This window comes from Aplysia californica, unplaced genomic scaffold, assembly GCF_000002075.1.
Source record: "Aplysia californica isolate F4 #8 unplaced genomic scaffold, AplCal3.0 scaffold00216, whole genome shotgun sequence".
Classification (NCBI taxonomy): Eukaryota; Metazoa; Mollusca; class Gastropoda; order Aplysiida; family Aplysiidae; genus Aplysia; species Aplysia californica.
Window position 1 is genome coordinate 750,121 of NW_004797486.1, and position 16,413 is coordinate 766,533.

General features: G+C 37.5%; 1 protein-coding gene across 4 annotated transcripts in view; it reads right to left on the reverse strand.

Annotated features, from left to right (window-relative positions):
* The window catches only part of LOC101852769 (CAD protein), a 71,772-nt gene that overhangs the window by 52,016 nt on the left and 3,343 nt on the right, over positions 1-16,413 (reverse strand). For all 4 annotated transcript variants that reach the window (XM_005099526.3, XM_005099525.3, XM_005099523.3 and 1 more), the window contains exons 2-12: positions 12,094-12,363; positions 11,317-11,375; positions 9,441-9,524; positions 9,030-9,171; positions 6,840-7,011; positions 6,068-6,355; positions 5,412-5,565; positions 3,945-4,076; positions 2,806-3,039; positions 1,104-1,325; positions 326-514 (exon numbers count right to left, since the gene is read on the reverse strand). In XM_005099526.3, coding sequence (XP_005099583.1) covers positions 326-514; positions 1,104-1,325; positions 2,806-3,039; positions 3,945-4,076; positions 5,412-5,565; positions 6,068-6,355; positions 6,840-7,011; positions 9,030-9,171; positions 9,441-9,524; positions 11,317-11,375; positions 12,094-12,363 — 1,946 coding nt within the window. The remainder of the gene's footprint in view (positions 1-325; positions 515-1,103; positions 1,326-2,805; positions 3,040-3,944; positions 4,077-5,411; positions 5,566-6,067; positions 6,356-6,839; positions 7,012-9,029; positions 9,172-9,440; positions 9,525-11,316; positions 11,376-12,093; positions 12,364-16,413) is intronic.

Sequence of the window (16,413 nt, forward strand, 5' to 3'; positions counted from 1 at the left end):
ACTTCATAGGGTTCAACCCCAATACAAATTTATGAAATATTCTTAAGAAGTGTTTTCATTGCCTCTGATAAACAGCAACTGCCTCTGCTAAACAGAAGCAGAGAAGAACAATTGCACACTAAGGGTCATTTAGTGCTGGCAGGAAAAAAAAGGCAGACATAAATAAAGGCTGTAAAAGTGGTACCTCCAACCACCCATCATTCACATACCACCATTACTGAACATTTTAAAGCACAAAGCTGTAATCCCTCCCCCCTCCAAAAAAAATTAAAAACAACAAAAAAACAAAATCCTAAGAACAAATAGAAAGACATTTGCAATATACCTGCTGCGATAAGGGGTTGAGGGCATACTGAATGTTGCACTCTCCCACAACGCCCAGGTGCCTGATAACTTTGATGGCCGTGGAGCGCAGCATGTAGTACTCAGTGTTGGTCAAAGTTTGGCTGGGGGCCACCACGATACTCTCCCCTGTATGGATGCCCAGGGGGTCAACATTCTCCATATTGCACACCTACATCAAAACAAAAGGAACAACTTGAATTTCATTGCATGAGAACAACTTGACAAGTGGCTTAGTGAAATGGCTTTTAGAAGAGTGTGACCTTCGGGTGTGCCACAGTGGAATAAGCAATATCTTCAGCTCAAAAACAAGGCACTGCACTGGTATGTAGTTGAGACTGTGTCCATGACCATAGACAGACATAAACCTGGAAATATTTTTATGTAAGCACTAGGTTCAACATGCCATCGAAAAAATTAAATTTCCTTACAGGAATAAATCATAGAGATAATTTTCCCTTTTTTTTTCTTTACAAACATTATGACAGATAACAATTGGAACTTTGCAAAATTAATTAACACAGTTAAACAAAATTCATAATTAATATTAGAAGTGACTAAACAAGTGAAGAATGCTACAAAAACCCACTAGATCAAGAGCAAAAAAAAAAGTTTTAAAAAATCAGACTTTACGGAGGACATAAATGTAAAAGCACCATCAAACATAACTTAAAGAATTACACCCCCGCCACATCATACATGCACATATACAAGTAAGACAAGATCTTTGACCATCAATAAAAAAAGGTACATGTACTCACTGTGATACAGTTGTCATATGCATCCCGAACAACCTCATACTCCACTTCTTTCCAGCCTTTCAGAGACTTGTCCACCAGAACTTGGGAGGTATGAGCAAAAGCAGCTGAAACCAAGGTCATCAGTTGCTCTCGATTTTCTGCAAAGCCAGACCCTAAGCCACCTAAAGCAAAGGCTGCTCGGATCAGAACTGGATAGCCTAGTCTCTCTGCTGCTTGTTCAGCCTGAAATAATTAATAACAGTAATTTGTACACATGCATCAAAATCTACTCTCACAATGTGAGACTACTAACCAAACATTTCTTAACACAACAGTTTCCACCTAAGATCCCACAGCTTTAAGAAGACAGAATTTTGAAAACACAACTGATCTGAAGTGCCATAAAAAGAGCTAAGAAATTCTCTGCCACAGGTTTGGGGCTGCACAGGCCCCCTGTAATGTCCAGGGACGGCGTCCCGATGGGGGATCAGAGGGGTGAAGCTCTTAAACAAATTGAAATTCAGTACTTTGAGAAGGTTGAAAGTATAGAATTTTCATAAATTACAGATTTCCATAAAAATAAGGAAGATTGGAAGCACCATTTTAGATCATAATTTACTGAACAAAAACCCAGGCCCAAACTGCTGATCAACAAAGGAGTGAAAATTTTAAATCATTGTACGGCTCATTGTGTCACAGATCCTCCACTTTCATGAATGCTATCACATCTCCATAGTAAATCTCGATGAGTGGGCACAATGTTTACCCCACACGGGATCACACCGAAGTTGTGAACTCCTTGACCTATTTGTTTTCCCCAAACATCGCACTCATATTTGAGCCTGCCACCCAAACTTTTACCACATCCTGGGTGGGTAGGGTCTGCAAGGTTACATCAGAAGGGATCAAATCAACATAATCAACATGCGAACTCATTGGTGCTTTTGTTCCCCTATCCTATACATTTGTCTTTCAGACCTACAAATTTAGCAGACAGACCGACGCCCATACTAGTCCAATCTCCGTTACCTCATATGGTTATCTGTTGGCCATGAACCTGCCTTTCATTCTTCCATGCGTTAAGGCATGAGCATGAACTCAGAGATGAATAGCTATAAGGTTTGGACAGGAAAAGGGGAAGGGGCAATAGGATCTACCTAGATCTAGAGACTTACGATTGGAAAAGAGAAAATGGCATGCCTTATCAACTTAAGAGGCCATTGTGATTGGTCATCAAACTTGACAACTTTTTGCTCCCCATAAGTAGTAAGTCCACCCAGTGGTCACCGCGGTTCATTCCAAAGTAAGGGGAGATCATTTTACCAACCTCGGGCCTAACCATGAGTCACTGTGGATTCTTCTCTTGTATGATTTGGTTAAGATCCTGTTCACCTAAGATCCTGCATTTTCCTTGCTCTCAAGCACCTGACTCTAAGGCAGCGACTACTGTATTTCAAATCAATATAAGATCAACATCGTAGCTGTATAAAAGAACTTGAACGTAAAGCAGCTTAAGTACAGCTTCAACAAATTTTTTTTTCAGAGGCAGAAACCTGACTACCCTATAAACCTTACTTGAAATCTGTGAACAAGAAGAAAATAAACACTTCATTCCGTTATTTAACCCTAACCGTACGTCATGTTTTACTATTGTATCCATACGACGGGTGGAACTCTGTGCCACCACTTTCCAAAGAGGAAATTTACTCAAAGAGAGACCTACCTGCTCAGGAGAATAAGCTGCTTCACTTGGAGCAACAGACTCATTGATCTCAGCCATCTTGTCCGCAAAAATTTTGCGGTCTTCTGTCCACTCAATAGAAGCCACCTGAGTGCCTAAAACTTTTACGCCAAACTTGTCCAAGACACCAGTTTTTGTCAGGGTCACTCCACAGTTCAAAGCAGTCTGACCACCAAAAGTCAGTAGTATGCCATCAGGACGCTCAGACTTGATAACCTGAAACAAGCGATTTGACAAGATATAGCACTTACGTGTTCTATTTGTAGGTGTAAACTATTACTTTCTACATATCAGATATCACATGTCAAGTAATGAAAAGAGAATAAAACTGTGAACTCTGACCAACTTCTAAAATTTCTATTTTAATTTAAAAAGTAATTCCAAGGTTTCAGAGATTCTTCAATATTCTATCAAAATTTACATTGCCTGAAAGATTTCAGATACCTAATAGCAGTCTTTCAGACAGCTTGTATGCCACTAAGTTCTATTTTGTTCTAAAACATCAGTAGTGTGAACTGCACATGAAAGGACATTCACGTATGACAAGATACGTGTTACTACGCATGGAATCAGTCATTCGTCAGTTTTTAGGCATATGGAGTTATATGACAATATCATTTTAAAGTTTGTTTATATGACAATGTATCATTTTAAAGTTTGTTCATTAGTCTTGCATTTGGTGAAAAAAATGCCCATCTACCTTGAATAAAAGTCAAGATATTTGCTATTGAAGGAGGTGGAGGTTGGCTGGTGTCAAAGGTAAAATAAGTGAGAAAATGACAACCAAAGTTTGGTGACTTCAAAAAAACTTGTGTCCTTGGAAAAGGCAAATTTACATTTTCTGTATCTTTGATTAACATTTTTCAGTAAAATTCACACAGAAATATGTTCTTAAATGTACATAGAAGGTACTGAGTGCCAAAAAAAAAGAAAATTTGAAAAAAAATTGCCCAACAGCTAGAAAAATTCAGATTTATATTATATTATTTTGATGAGCGCCTTACATATGACTTTGTGAACAAAATGTGGAAAACTGAAATCAGCACACAACATAAAAAACAAAATACCCACAAAGCTGTTGAGAGGAGAGAACCAGAGAAAACATTAAAATAGCTACAAACCTGCGTGACATAATCAGGAGTGATGGGGAGGAAGTACACTCTGTCTGCCAATCCTTGAGAGGTCTGAACCGTGGCAATGTTTGGGTTGATGAGGATAGTGCGAATGTTTTCCTCCTTGAGAGCTTTGATGGCCTGGAAAAGAAAGTAAAACATAGAAGACATACAAACGAGATAAAAGCAGAAACAATTGGGCCTTTTCTTTTGGTTATTGAATAAGAAAATAAATTTAAAGGATAGCAAAGATCAAGAAAACAAAAGTAAATGAGTGGTATAGGATTACGGTACAGTTCAGAGCAAGCCATTGCTCAGGAAAGAATAGTTCAACACACCAGTGTAACTGAGCTACCAGTGTACTCATAAGCATTTATCAGTTTTAAGAAGTGGAAAAACAATGAACAAAATTAAAAATTTTCTGAAACCACAGTGTCATCAAAGCAAAAGGCATTACAATCAAATCTGTAACCCTTTAAAAAGGATAATGTGACACGCTGTTTTTAAAAAGCAAAACTCGGGTTATTCCAAAACTAAAAATCCACAAAAACCATTTTTTAATTACCATTTCAGCCCAATAGGAGCAGAAAACTGAACATGATAAATGAATACATACATATACTACTGACCCAATCCTCAAGACCACGCTTTATTGGAACAAAAAAGTAAGAAATGTTTTTTAGAAAAAGAATAACATGCTCTTCATTTCTCGCATATTTTCTAGTGCATTATCACGAAAAACAAATTCTTTCTAAACCCCAATGTCCTACAAACACAACATACAGGGAGGTTCAAAAGGAATACACCAAAATCACCATGTGCTATTTCAAAAGTAAAAAACAATACAAAATCTCTGAATGTCTCAGTCCATTGTGTCAAATGCAGCTGTTATTTGATCTTTCATGTCACCAATATTTGATGGAAGTGGTGGAACATAAAACTTTGTCTTTAACATACCCTCACAAGAAAAAGTCACACACTGTGAGGTCTGGGGGATCTGGCAGGCCAAGCGCAAGAGCCAGGTTTATAGCTCCTCTCCTACCAATCCACTCCTGAGGCGTTTTCATTCAGATAATCTTGAACTCCGAGATGCCATCTTGTTGAAAATTGAAGTCATTCGAATCTGCTTGCAGTTAGGTGAATAGCCAGTTCTTGTGGGGGTATGTTAAAAACAAAGTTTACATTCCACAACTTCCGGCAAATATCGATGACATGAAAGATCGAATAACAGACAATCAACACAGTGGACAGAGACATTCTGAGGTGCTTTTGGAAGGAATTCTCATATCGGCTTGATGTTGTCCGTGCTGCCGGTGGTGGCCAAATTGAGTACCCGAAAAACATGAAATTAAAAAACATGTGTCCAAGCTAGAGTTTTCTGTTGTTTTTCGTTTTTGAAATATCATGTGATGATTTTGGTGTACTCTTTTTTAAAATCATCCTGCATATTTACGAATCTGAGAACAAAAATCAAACCTGTGATCCGGAGTAATCAAACTCCCCAGCCTGGCCAATAGAAAGACCACCTGACCCCAAGATAAGAACTTTTTTCGGTGGTGGCAATTCTGACACTTCCATGGGGATACCTTCTGTGCGAAGATGCATGTAAATTCTCTCCTTCACAGTTGGTCTAAGGAGAAACAGTACATTTATACATTATAATATGATGCATGTAAATTCTCTCTTTCAAAGTTGGTCTAAAGAAAAACTACATATATGATGCATGTAAATTCTCTCCTTCACAGTTGGTCTGAAGAGAAAAAGTACATTTATACATAATATCTTACCACAGCCTTTGTTTTTAACTCTGCAAGAGACATAATTGCCACAGGCAATCTTAGTTAGAAATTGCCAATTCATTAGGATTCCTCAAGAAGCCAAGTAAACCATTTGTAAGTAAATGTAAAATATCAGCTCTGAAGCTGAGCAAAAGAAGAAATCAATATTATTCAACACATGTATAAGAAGGGGAAACTATGCAAGTGTGGCTTAGTTTTCACAGTAACTGCTCATGAACAAGGTATCATTGTTGCATGAGCATTGCAAGTTGAGATATCTTTACTTCTTATTATGTACCCAAGGTCAAAATAATTAGTTATCTTTCACGGCACAATGCCAAACGAGACACTTACACTGTTTTGCCTTGCTTGAATGAGCGAACCTGCTCCAGGAAAACATCGAACAACAATTCCAAATCTTGGGGGCCAGCCCGGTTCTCTGGATGGAACTGAGTCGTGAAGACTGGCAACTCATTGTGGACAATGCCTTCATTTGTCTTATCATTGGCGTTGGTGAACAGAGGACTCCATCCATCTGGCAAGGAGCTTGTGTCCACTGCAAAACCATGGTTCTGGCTTGTAATGTAACAGCGGATGCTCTCTTCATACATGCAAGGCTGGTTGTGACCACGGTTTCCATATCTGATAAACAATTTAAGAGGTAAGAGGGGAATCTTTTAGAGCCTTGAGTAAGTTTGAACAAGCCAAGTCCCCAAAAATGTTTGAACACATGTGCTAAAGTGAGCATTTTACTTTCATGTAGGGACAGAAGAATAATTTCAAAACCAGACTGGTATGAATAAAAGAAAATGACAAAGGGAGGAAAGAAGGTAGACATGATGCACCAAAATAAACATCCCCCTTCAGGGTTAAAGATTACTATTCCCCCCGCTAAAGGGGGGCACACCCCCCCAACACACACACACAAAATCACAGAGGGGATCAGTGCGTGATTTGTGCATACTAGAATGAAAATTGAATGAACTCTAAACCTTTCAAATTTTTATGTATAATTCTAAAATAATAGCATCAAAGTATGTCTAAAGAGAAAGCTACAATACGGTTCCATCTTGTTCTGCTACATCAAGCCAAAATTATATTCGCCATTTCATACGCAATAGCTTACTTCATTTTGAAAGTTTTAGCACCAATTGCCAAAGAGAGAAGTTGGTGTCCCAGACAAATGCCGAAGACAGGTTTGCAGTTGTCTTTGCTGAGGATATTCTTTATGTTGGCAATTGTCTTCGCACACATGGTGGGGTCACCTGGTCCATTGCTAATAAAGAGGCCATCATAGTCTGAAAAAGTAAACAATATTTGAAACCTAGGAATCTATGAAAGCAACACATGCGTATAAATCAATTTCAAAAGAAAAAAGAAGTCATATGTTTGTTCCTTAGCCTTCTTCCAATAGATATTCAATCCAAATGTACAAATCTTACTGACATACATGGCTTATCTTGCAATAACAAAATCCCTCCCCTTTCAAGCAACGAGTAATAAATATTCTTTCTGCCCTTCTAATATCACTTAACTAGAAAAATTATTAGATTACCCCTGACCGCAATAAATGAAGAGAATGTTTGTAATGTATACATTATGTAAGCATTATGCATGAGCAAAGAGGATACACATATTTACATATTTCCTGGGGAAATCAAGCGCTCGTCAAAATAATGAAATCGAAGAAACCTGCATTTTTCGGGCCATTTGGCTTCTAAAAAAGTGTGTTTTCTTGCCTCAACACCCATTATGTCCATTTAAGAATTATTTCTGAGTTGATTTTTCTGAAAAACGTTGATCAAAGGAACAAAAAAAAATAAAAAAATATATATATATATATTACATAAGCAAATCCATTTTGTGCTCTTTTTATTAGCATCCTCAAGTGCTCAATCTGTCTCTTCTCGCCACCCACCTTGAAAAAGAAAATGAAACATACAAAAGCTCTTGTTCACTTCCTGCCCATGTTCAATTTACATCTGTTTCTCATAATTGATCAGTTTGTTCCGAACTGTGTAAGCGTGTACTGTGTACAGTACATGATTAATCAACAACAGCAAAATGAAAACCCTTTGAAAAAATCAACAAAATGCTGGGAAGTCGTCTCTTCACACTACTTCAGAAAGACCTATAAACTACAAGCCTTGCAAGGGCCGCGCAGCATTTTGGAGTTAGTTCTTGCACTCTCTGGTATGAACTCTCAGTATCCCAAAGTGGGCACAGCCTCCATTCATTTATAAGGGTGACATAACTGCCCTCCGCTTTAGAAGTATCATAACCTCTTTGGTCATGGCTATTCACCTCTTGTAACACTTTCCTAGCCAGCATCAGTTAATGACATTAAATTGTCTACCTCTGCATTTCTCATATATCAGTATTGTCATAGGTATTTATTTGCCTGAACACCTCTCTTGTATACATATTAACATTTCATCAGCATTTTGTTGAGAAGTAGTCCTACCACTGACAAATATATTGTACTTTTCACCTTCCCAAAGAGCTTTAGTTTTTAGAGTCTGGATGTCAGAGGGTAAAGGAAAAGCTCCCAGGTGACTAAGCAACAATGGTAGTGGAGCCTGTCTCAGCCCATTTTATGAAACCCCAACAAGCTATGATTCTACACACAGAAAAATTGTGAATATTGTCTGAAAAGGAGAACAAATCCCAAACTTTTTATCCTGGGCTACCACACCAGATAACAAGGAATATAAAACTGGTGTTTCATTCAAAGTGCTGTCATTCCATTATTCGAGATTATACTTAGACAAGTCTTGGAAGTATTTTTGGAAATTAATTGTACTTTTAAATTATAAAACATTATAAATATATTATACAGTAAATCATCATATATAGGATGCACATAAATTTGAGAACCATAATTTTAGTATAAATCATCATTGGGGAATTCTTAACTTTTCAATGACAAGCGTCATCACCTTTGTTTGTGGGTATATCATTAATAGTCACACTTCAAAACAAAATAAAGTTATTTTTTTTATTTACCTGTTTTTCGTAAGCAGTCTTTGATCTTCACTGAAAAGTTGTCTAATTTATTTCTAGAAAGCCAAAGCCCCCACTGGGGTTCCGGGGTCTAACTTTGTATTTCCTGGATATAACGCAGAGTGACTTTGAAGCCCTGATTTTGGGGTAAAAAGTTACATTCTATATGCAATGATATACCGTTCACAATTTGCCCATCTTCTACAAGCCCTGACCTGTAGTCCAATGAGAACAATCAAAGCTAGGATAACAATTTAAATAACATCAAACTTTTATTAGCTTCTCAAAACAAAAAGGCCAGTTCAGCACTCACCATTCAGGTCCAAGTTGTGGTCCCAAGGCACAACAGTCACTGAAGCTCCTCGCTCGCATAAGCATCTGATCTGGTTGTATTTCATTCCACAGTCCACAGCTAAGATACTCACATCGCCTTTGGCATTGTACGTTGTGGGAGCCTATGAATAACATCAGAACACAGAATGAAATATTTTCAATTCTTCCAGAAATTAAAATTAGCATCTAAACATACAGTCTAGCAGACAACTTTATTTAGACTAAAAGAATAATTTTCAAAAATCAAAACAACAAGAAACAGCAAGTCTAAAACATGGAACAAGTTAGGAAACAAAGACTGTGTATTCTGCCCATACCTCATTCTCATCATGCAAGTCAGAACTTGGTTTTAGAAATAAGACTTTATAAATAGAATCACACAAAAACTTACTTTAGATGACACTTCAGCAACCAGATTCATTTTATCAGGGTTGATAAAATCAATTGACTTCTCATCTTGATCACCAATGATTAACTGTAAAAGAAGAAAACAAGTATTTACAAATATCCATTTACCAAGAAATTGTGAAGAAAAATTTGTGTCTTGTTCACTCTAGAATTTTAAGGAAGGATTCTTCATGCATATTAAATAATTAACTTTTCATTCTTTATCAAAACATCATCCATCTACAAAACAATGATCAACAATACATTTAACAAATTGAAAAAGAGAAAAGCACATGAAGCATGCAATTCTCACTTTGCACAACTGATCCTTTAACTGGAGCATACCATATGTTCTGAAATACAAATCCTCAGATCTGACAGCAAACCAAATATACTCTTATTTCTCCAAAATGATGTATATGGCCAATATACAGAAAGAGTCACTCATAAATTCCTGTTAATTTAAGCATAGAGCCAATCAGCCCATATTCGGCCAGGGACAGATTAAGCAATGCACATGTGGCATAGTGATAAATCAGGTGCTCGTCAAAATAATTAAATCAGAGAAAACATTTTTTCCAAACATTGGGCTACATTTACCGAATTTCTTTTGGGTTGGAGGGGGCTCAATACCTTTTCGGTAGTGTTGGGGTGAACGAACAAATGGGTTCATTACTCGCGGGAGCAAGCGAATAATGAACGGCCATACAGACTGACTGTGAACCTCAAGACAGTTCATTTCAATATACTCGACCCCAGGTTAGGCCTTTGGTCTATTGTTTGTAAATTAGACCTAGAAAAACGTTTCAAGCTACTAGCTGTGCCACAGGGAGTGAGAGAGGCTGGTGGCCTAGCACTGAGTGTGTGTTACTTTTCACCACGTTTGTGGGTCACATTGTGTATGTTCTAATTTGTAGCAAAGGCAAAGTTTAAAAAATCCCCCAAAGACTTGGGGGGAGGGAACACCCACTAAGAACAGCACCCACCTACAGTCTGCTTCCACATGATAACAGTGACAGCATAATACGTGGAGGTCAGATTGGTGGATGGCAGGGTGGGGGAGGGGGTTGTTGTGAATTATATACCATTTCACACGTATCTCTCTATACATAACATAGAAGTAGTGTATGCAATGCAAGTAGCCTCTCTGTCCGTATCCAACCGCCTGCTCGCTAGACGAATCATTATCTTTGCGCCAGAGGAGCAGCTAACGAATCTTCACAAGGGAACGGTCCACTACTTATCCACTCGTTCGTTTGTGAGTATTATTTGCAAACCGTACGTTACTTGTAAACGCTGATTTAGTAGAGAGCCTGGCCCAACACTACTTTTAGGTCCGGTGCATAACACATTTCTATGTGGATTTTACTGAAAAACGTTGCTGAAAGGTACAAAGAAATGTAAATTTGCTGTTTCATGGGTCACTCAAGTTTTGGAGTTCACCAAACTTCGGAGGGCGTTTTCTCACAATTTACCTCTGACACATGACGACTCCCACTTCCTTCAATCTCAAATATCTCGACTTCTATTCAAGACACATGTATGTACTTTTATTATCAAACGCAAGACAAATAAACAAGCTCTATCAATAACTCCATATGCTAAAAAATTGACGAGCGCCTGATTCCATCAGGCCATGACACATATGAAAATAAAAGAAAAAATTTTTTTTTTAAATTGAGCAGAAAGATGGAAAACAGGAGAGCAAACATAAGTCAGCTTTTTAAAGAAAGTTTTGACTCAAAAGTGAGAAGAGAATGTTATGACCTTCTGTCCATCATCAAAATTTCTTTATTTGTAACCAATTTTTCACCTCAACCTACAGGCAAAAAACATTGATGACAAAAATGTTAAAAATCACAAAACTGCTAGTGACTCACTTTGCCAAGCATTGTTCCCTTTTCTCGTATTTTCATCGTGAGAGCTCTTGTGTCAATACCTGAAAGAATGATCACAACGATAAAACAAAACCAAAGAAATGATTGTCAAACCAAAAGGCTACACCACAAAAAGATTTCCTATCACACTAAATCCATCCTTTAAAAAACAAACAAACAACTAAACGAACCCTGAAGTCAATTTGAAATAATGAACATCCAAAAAACAAATTCTGTGAACTTGGAAGTAAGCCCCTATCCCAGCTTGGCATATTACAGGAATAACCACAACCCTTACTAAACCGAAAGTCTTCTACACTGAATTTTAATGTTCTTAACTTGCACACTTTGCAAGCACTAAAGTTGATACAGAGGGTCCCATGTTAACACAAAGTGAGTACTCAATATGTTATGAGATGATAATATTATGTGTATGTTTTATAACACACTGGCCTCGGATATCCAAGGGAAACAATAAAGTGGGTTTTTTTAACTATGAAGAGATGAAGAAAGAGAAAAAAACCCTAAAGGATAACAAAAGAGAGTTCACACAATAATGTGCAAAAAATTTCAACAAAATAATCCACCTTACTAACATCATTTTGTCTTACAGTTTCTTTTCATTTTTTTTTATTAGCACGTAAGGGCTTTCAATTTAAACGTGTCTCTCCTTCAAAAAGTAGGAATATGCTCATTTAATGGAATATATATATAGCAGCAATCAGCCATACAGACTAAACACAGACATGAAAACCCGTAAAATTACAATATAATACCTACCACTAATTCCAGGTACTCCATGCTCCTCCATCCACGCAGAGAGCGATTTGACAGCTCCCCAGTGGCTATACTGCTCACAAAGGTTTCCAACAACCAAACCAGCTGCATGAATCTTGTTGGACTCAAACCATCTTGGAAGGCCCCATTTGTCGTTGGCATTATCTCCGATGCCATAGTTCCCAATGAGAGGATATGTCAAAACCAAAATCTGTTTGCAGTAAGACGGGTCTGTCAAGGACTCTGGGTAACCTACCATTCCAGTCTGAAACACTAAGAAAAAAAAAGTGACTTGAATCAAGAGCTGATCTTTACTCAATTTCAGTGCAAGTATAATAAACAAAAGACAAGATCAAGAGGCCTAAAACTTGAACCAAAATCTGTAATCTTCATTTCTGCACTGTCTCTGCGCCATTTTACATTTTAAAAACTTACCGCCGGCCATTAGTCTACTACAAATGCCTCACTCTTAACATGCTGTGGGTACAAGACAAAGAAGGAAGGAAGGCTGGGTTGCCCGATTGCAAAAAGAAGCCAACACTGCAGTCACACAGAAGTGAATGGTGAAGAGTACACAAAATTCAAATTGTATCAATGCTCAGCTGTCATTATGAGCACCACATACAATCCCCAAACATATGAAACTGCTTAAATTGAACATATTCAACGTGTACCTCTTCCCAGTCTGCATTGAGAGTAGAAACAAGTGAAAGCATGAGGAAACAGCTGAAGAATGGGAGACTTGAGTAACAAGACACGATGGCACAACTGTAAGATTCAGAAATTGTGGAGAAAATCCTTTTCAATTTCCAGAGGGAGTGTAGCCAATTTTTTAAAACACTGTTGATGGTACCTCACACTTTACACTATCTGACCACATCTCTGACTACAGACACATTTATTTATTTATCAATTTATTATTCAATATATTTACTGCATGATCACAATTTACTAAACAAAACGTACAATGACAGTAACACAATAAATCAAGGTGCTAAAGGACAGGTCTATTAAAACTAACTAAATATGAATAAAAGACAAAAGAACAAAAACACTTCGCACACGAAGAACGCAATAATTTATATCTTTTTAATAATAAAAGTACACATGATGCACTAGTACAAATAATGTAATACAATTTATTTATTATCTATAATTATAATAAATACTAGAAACTTCGAACTTCATCTTAGCTTTTATAATTATCATACAACAATAAAAATGTTCACTGTAAATTTTTACTTTCACACCTAAACGCAGATGCACAACTTTGGAGGCTTAACTGCTGCATCTTTTTGCTGCAGATCATAGGTTGCTAAAACCCTCGCAAATCAGTTGTTTACAAGAAAATATGTCGCAAAACATCAAATAATGGCGAGATATAGGGTTAAGCTGGCAGCCAGAGGCAGGGAGCAGCGGAAGGCAGATGTCCAACCATTCCATTTAGCATTAAAAAAACCAGTCAAATTAAAAGAATGAAAGGCAGGCTCACTGTCAACATAACACAAAGGTGATGGGACAGTCCCGGAGTACAGACCCCAGTCTGTCTAGCAATTTTGGGTGCAGACTTTTAAAGTGAGATGGTCAGTGAAACAAAAGCACCAGACTGACAAAACCACAGTGTGATGTGACCTAGTCTGGCGCGGCCTTGTTGGCCCTACCCACCGAATAATGCCTTGCTGTGAGCTCAGGCGGTAGGCTCATGATGCGAATCTGATGTTTAGAGAAATCTGGGCGTGATCCCTTTATTGTAAGGCAAGGTCCTTGCGTCTAAGACAAACATTGTACCTCTCATCAAGATCTGATCGCATGCATAAGGGTGGATGATCTTTGAAGGGTTTTTTGTTCAGTAATGTATTAACTAAAAAGCAGGAATTTATCATATTTAGTCCTTGCAGACTTCAGAATGAGAACTTAGGGGAGACCTTTGGATGATTTTTTTTTTTTCATTAAAAAAAAAAAAGCCAAATCTTAAGAGAACCGATACCATAAACAGTGGGATCTGAGGTGGAGATTATTTAAAATAAATTTAAATAGGGTAACTCTGAACCAACCCCCTACCCCTTCATCTGATATGGTTTGTAGAGGAATATCATTCAGTAGCTACAAGACCACATTGTATGTGCCATCATTCGTATCTGTTCCTTGTGTCCGTTATTATTATTTCCCTTATTTGTCAATCATACTCATCTGCTTTATTTCTGTTCCGTTTCTGTCCCAGCCATGCATCGTCTGACGTATGTCTTCATTGTGCTTGATTATTAAAGTCCTCGTCAAGTCACAAAGAGTGTTGACATTTATTTAGTTTGGTGTCGTTTTTAATACACTTTCTTTAAGAGAAGTTATATATAGTTATTCATATTGTTTCATTGTTGTTGGTCAGGTACTTGACTATATTTTCATTTAGACAAAGTAATGAGATGCAGGGACTTGAAAACATAAAATAAGTCTGACTGACTGATTGAATTCAAAATCAATATTAAGCTTGGGTGTGTATGATTATGGTATGAAAATAAGATAGAGACATAGACTTTAGATCTTGTCCTACCGAAGATAAGGTTTGCATTAATTTAATCATGCACAGACAATTTGACAATGGAAAGCAATCTACCCATTTAATAGGGTTGTTGTTTCTTTTTTATTCAAATATTTTACTCTTTCTTTGTACATTTAAGGGTAGGTGGCAGTTAATGTTTCTAACTTTGTTATTAACACATCTCAGCATCATTCAGGGTGATCAATAAACACTTAAGGAATTCAAAATGAAAGTCAAATAGGCCTACACCTATCCTATAGAATCTAGATTTCATATATGCCAAGCAATCACAGAAAACAATCATCATAATTATGGCATAGATCTAGAGCCCTCAAACAATTTTGACCCGCCACACAATGCTGGGCACTGGCATTCGCACAGTCCTGTTTTACACCACGTCCCTACCCTATTTCGATAAATCTTTTTTCACAATTTAAAGTCATTAGAAGGAATAGGCATCATGGTGTAACAGGTGTTTGCTTCACTTCCATTAGTACCAAGTGAAATGAACCATTTTTATGGATGTGATTTGTGATTCATTTCTGAACATTAACACAGCAGGCTACAGGACGAATTCATATTGTGTGCTAAATCTAGATCTAGATTCTATAGGCTACTCCGCAGACGGAGTTGTTAATTTGATGTGTGTGCACATTTGAGTGATCAATACAAAAATTCAGTTCTGCGCTGCCAGCGTACTTGGTGGGGGATATTGTGATACATGGTATTTTTTTACTTACACCCGTCTCATGTATAGGTTTGTTATACTTTTTTTCTAGTAATTTTGCATGCTGAACACGAATATATGGCCTTCTCTTTTGCCGCAAATCAATAGTTACTGAGTTATTCATGTTTGAAAACAGAACTAGGACCAGTAGCGTAGTAATATTTTTGACTTACTTTTAACGACATGGGGGGTTTCAGGGGGGATGCCCCCCTGACCTAAAAAAAACTGGGGAGTTTCAGGGGGGCATGCCCCCCTGAATTTCACAATGATTTGATGTTTTGGCAATTAGGATTGATATTTACATGAAAACAATTGATTTGCCAGGTTTTTGTGGCCATACGTGTGTTCTGCAGCAAAAATTATGGCAGTTTAGCCTTCATATCAGTGCATCTGTGTGTGGGTGTAAAAGTAAAAATTTACGCCGGCACTATTTCCCCGAACGTTCGGGAAAATAAAGCTGGGCACTATTTCTCCGAACGTTCGGGAAAGTAAAGCTAGGCACTATTTCTACGAACGTTCGGGAAAATAAAGCTGGGCACTATTTCTCGGAACACTGTGAAATCTCATCCTTTCCCGCAAATTTTGGATATTATATAGATCTATAATTATAGTATAGGCCTACCAAAGATTGTTCGTATACAATAGTAAAAATATGGTTCAATCGGTCCAAAAAATGTCCGCAGCAAATATTTATAAAGAAATGTTACAATTCCAAACAGTTTTTCGCTTCAGAATGACGTGTTGCCTCTATGAAGGGTGCTGATCTTAAACGTAATGTGTTGTGTTCACTCGTGTGCTGTGTAGATGTAGATCTAGATCTATGAAGGGTAAATTGATAACGACACATAGAACTGGCATCTGCGTTTGTCACTGCTGCGACCAATGTACTGACACTGGCAAGCCCCTAAATGTGTGTGATTCCATAATTTACATGTAATATCCTGCACTTTTTTTTTCCAATTACGCACATTTAGCCAATCTTCTTCGGACAGGTGGACACACGCCCTTATTTGTTAATGGTTGTTGTCTACTACAAATGCCTCACTCTTAACATGCTGTG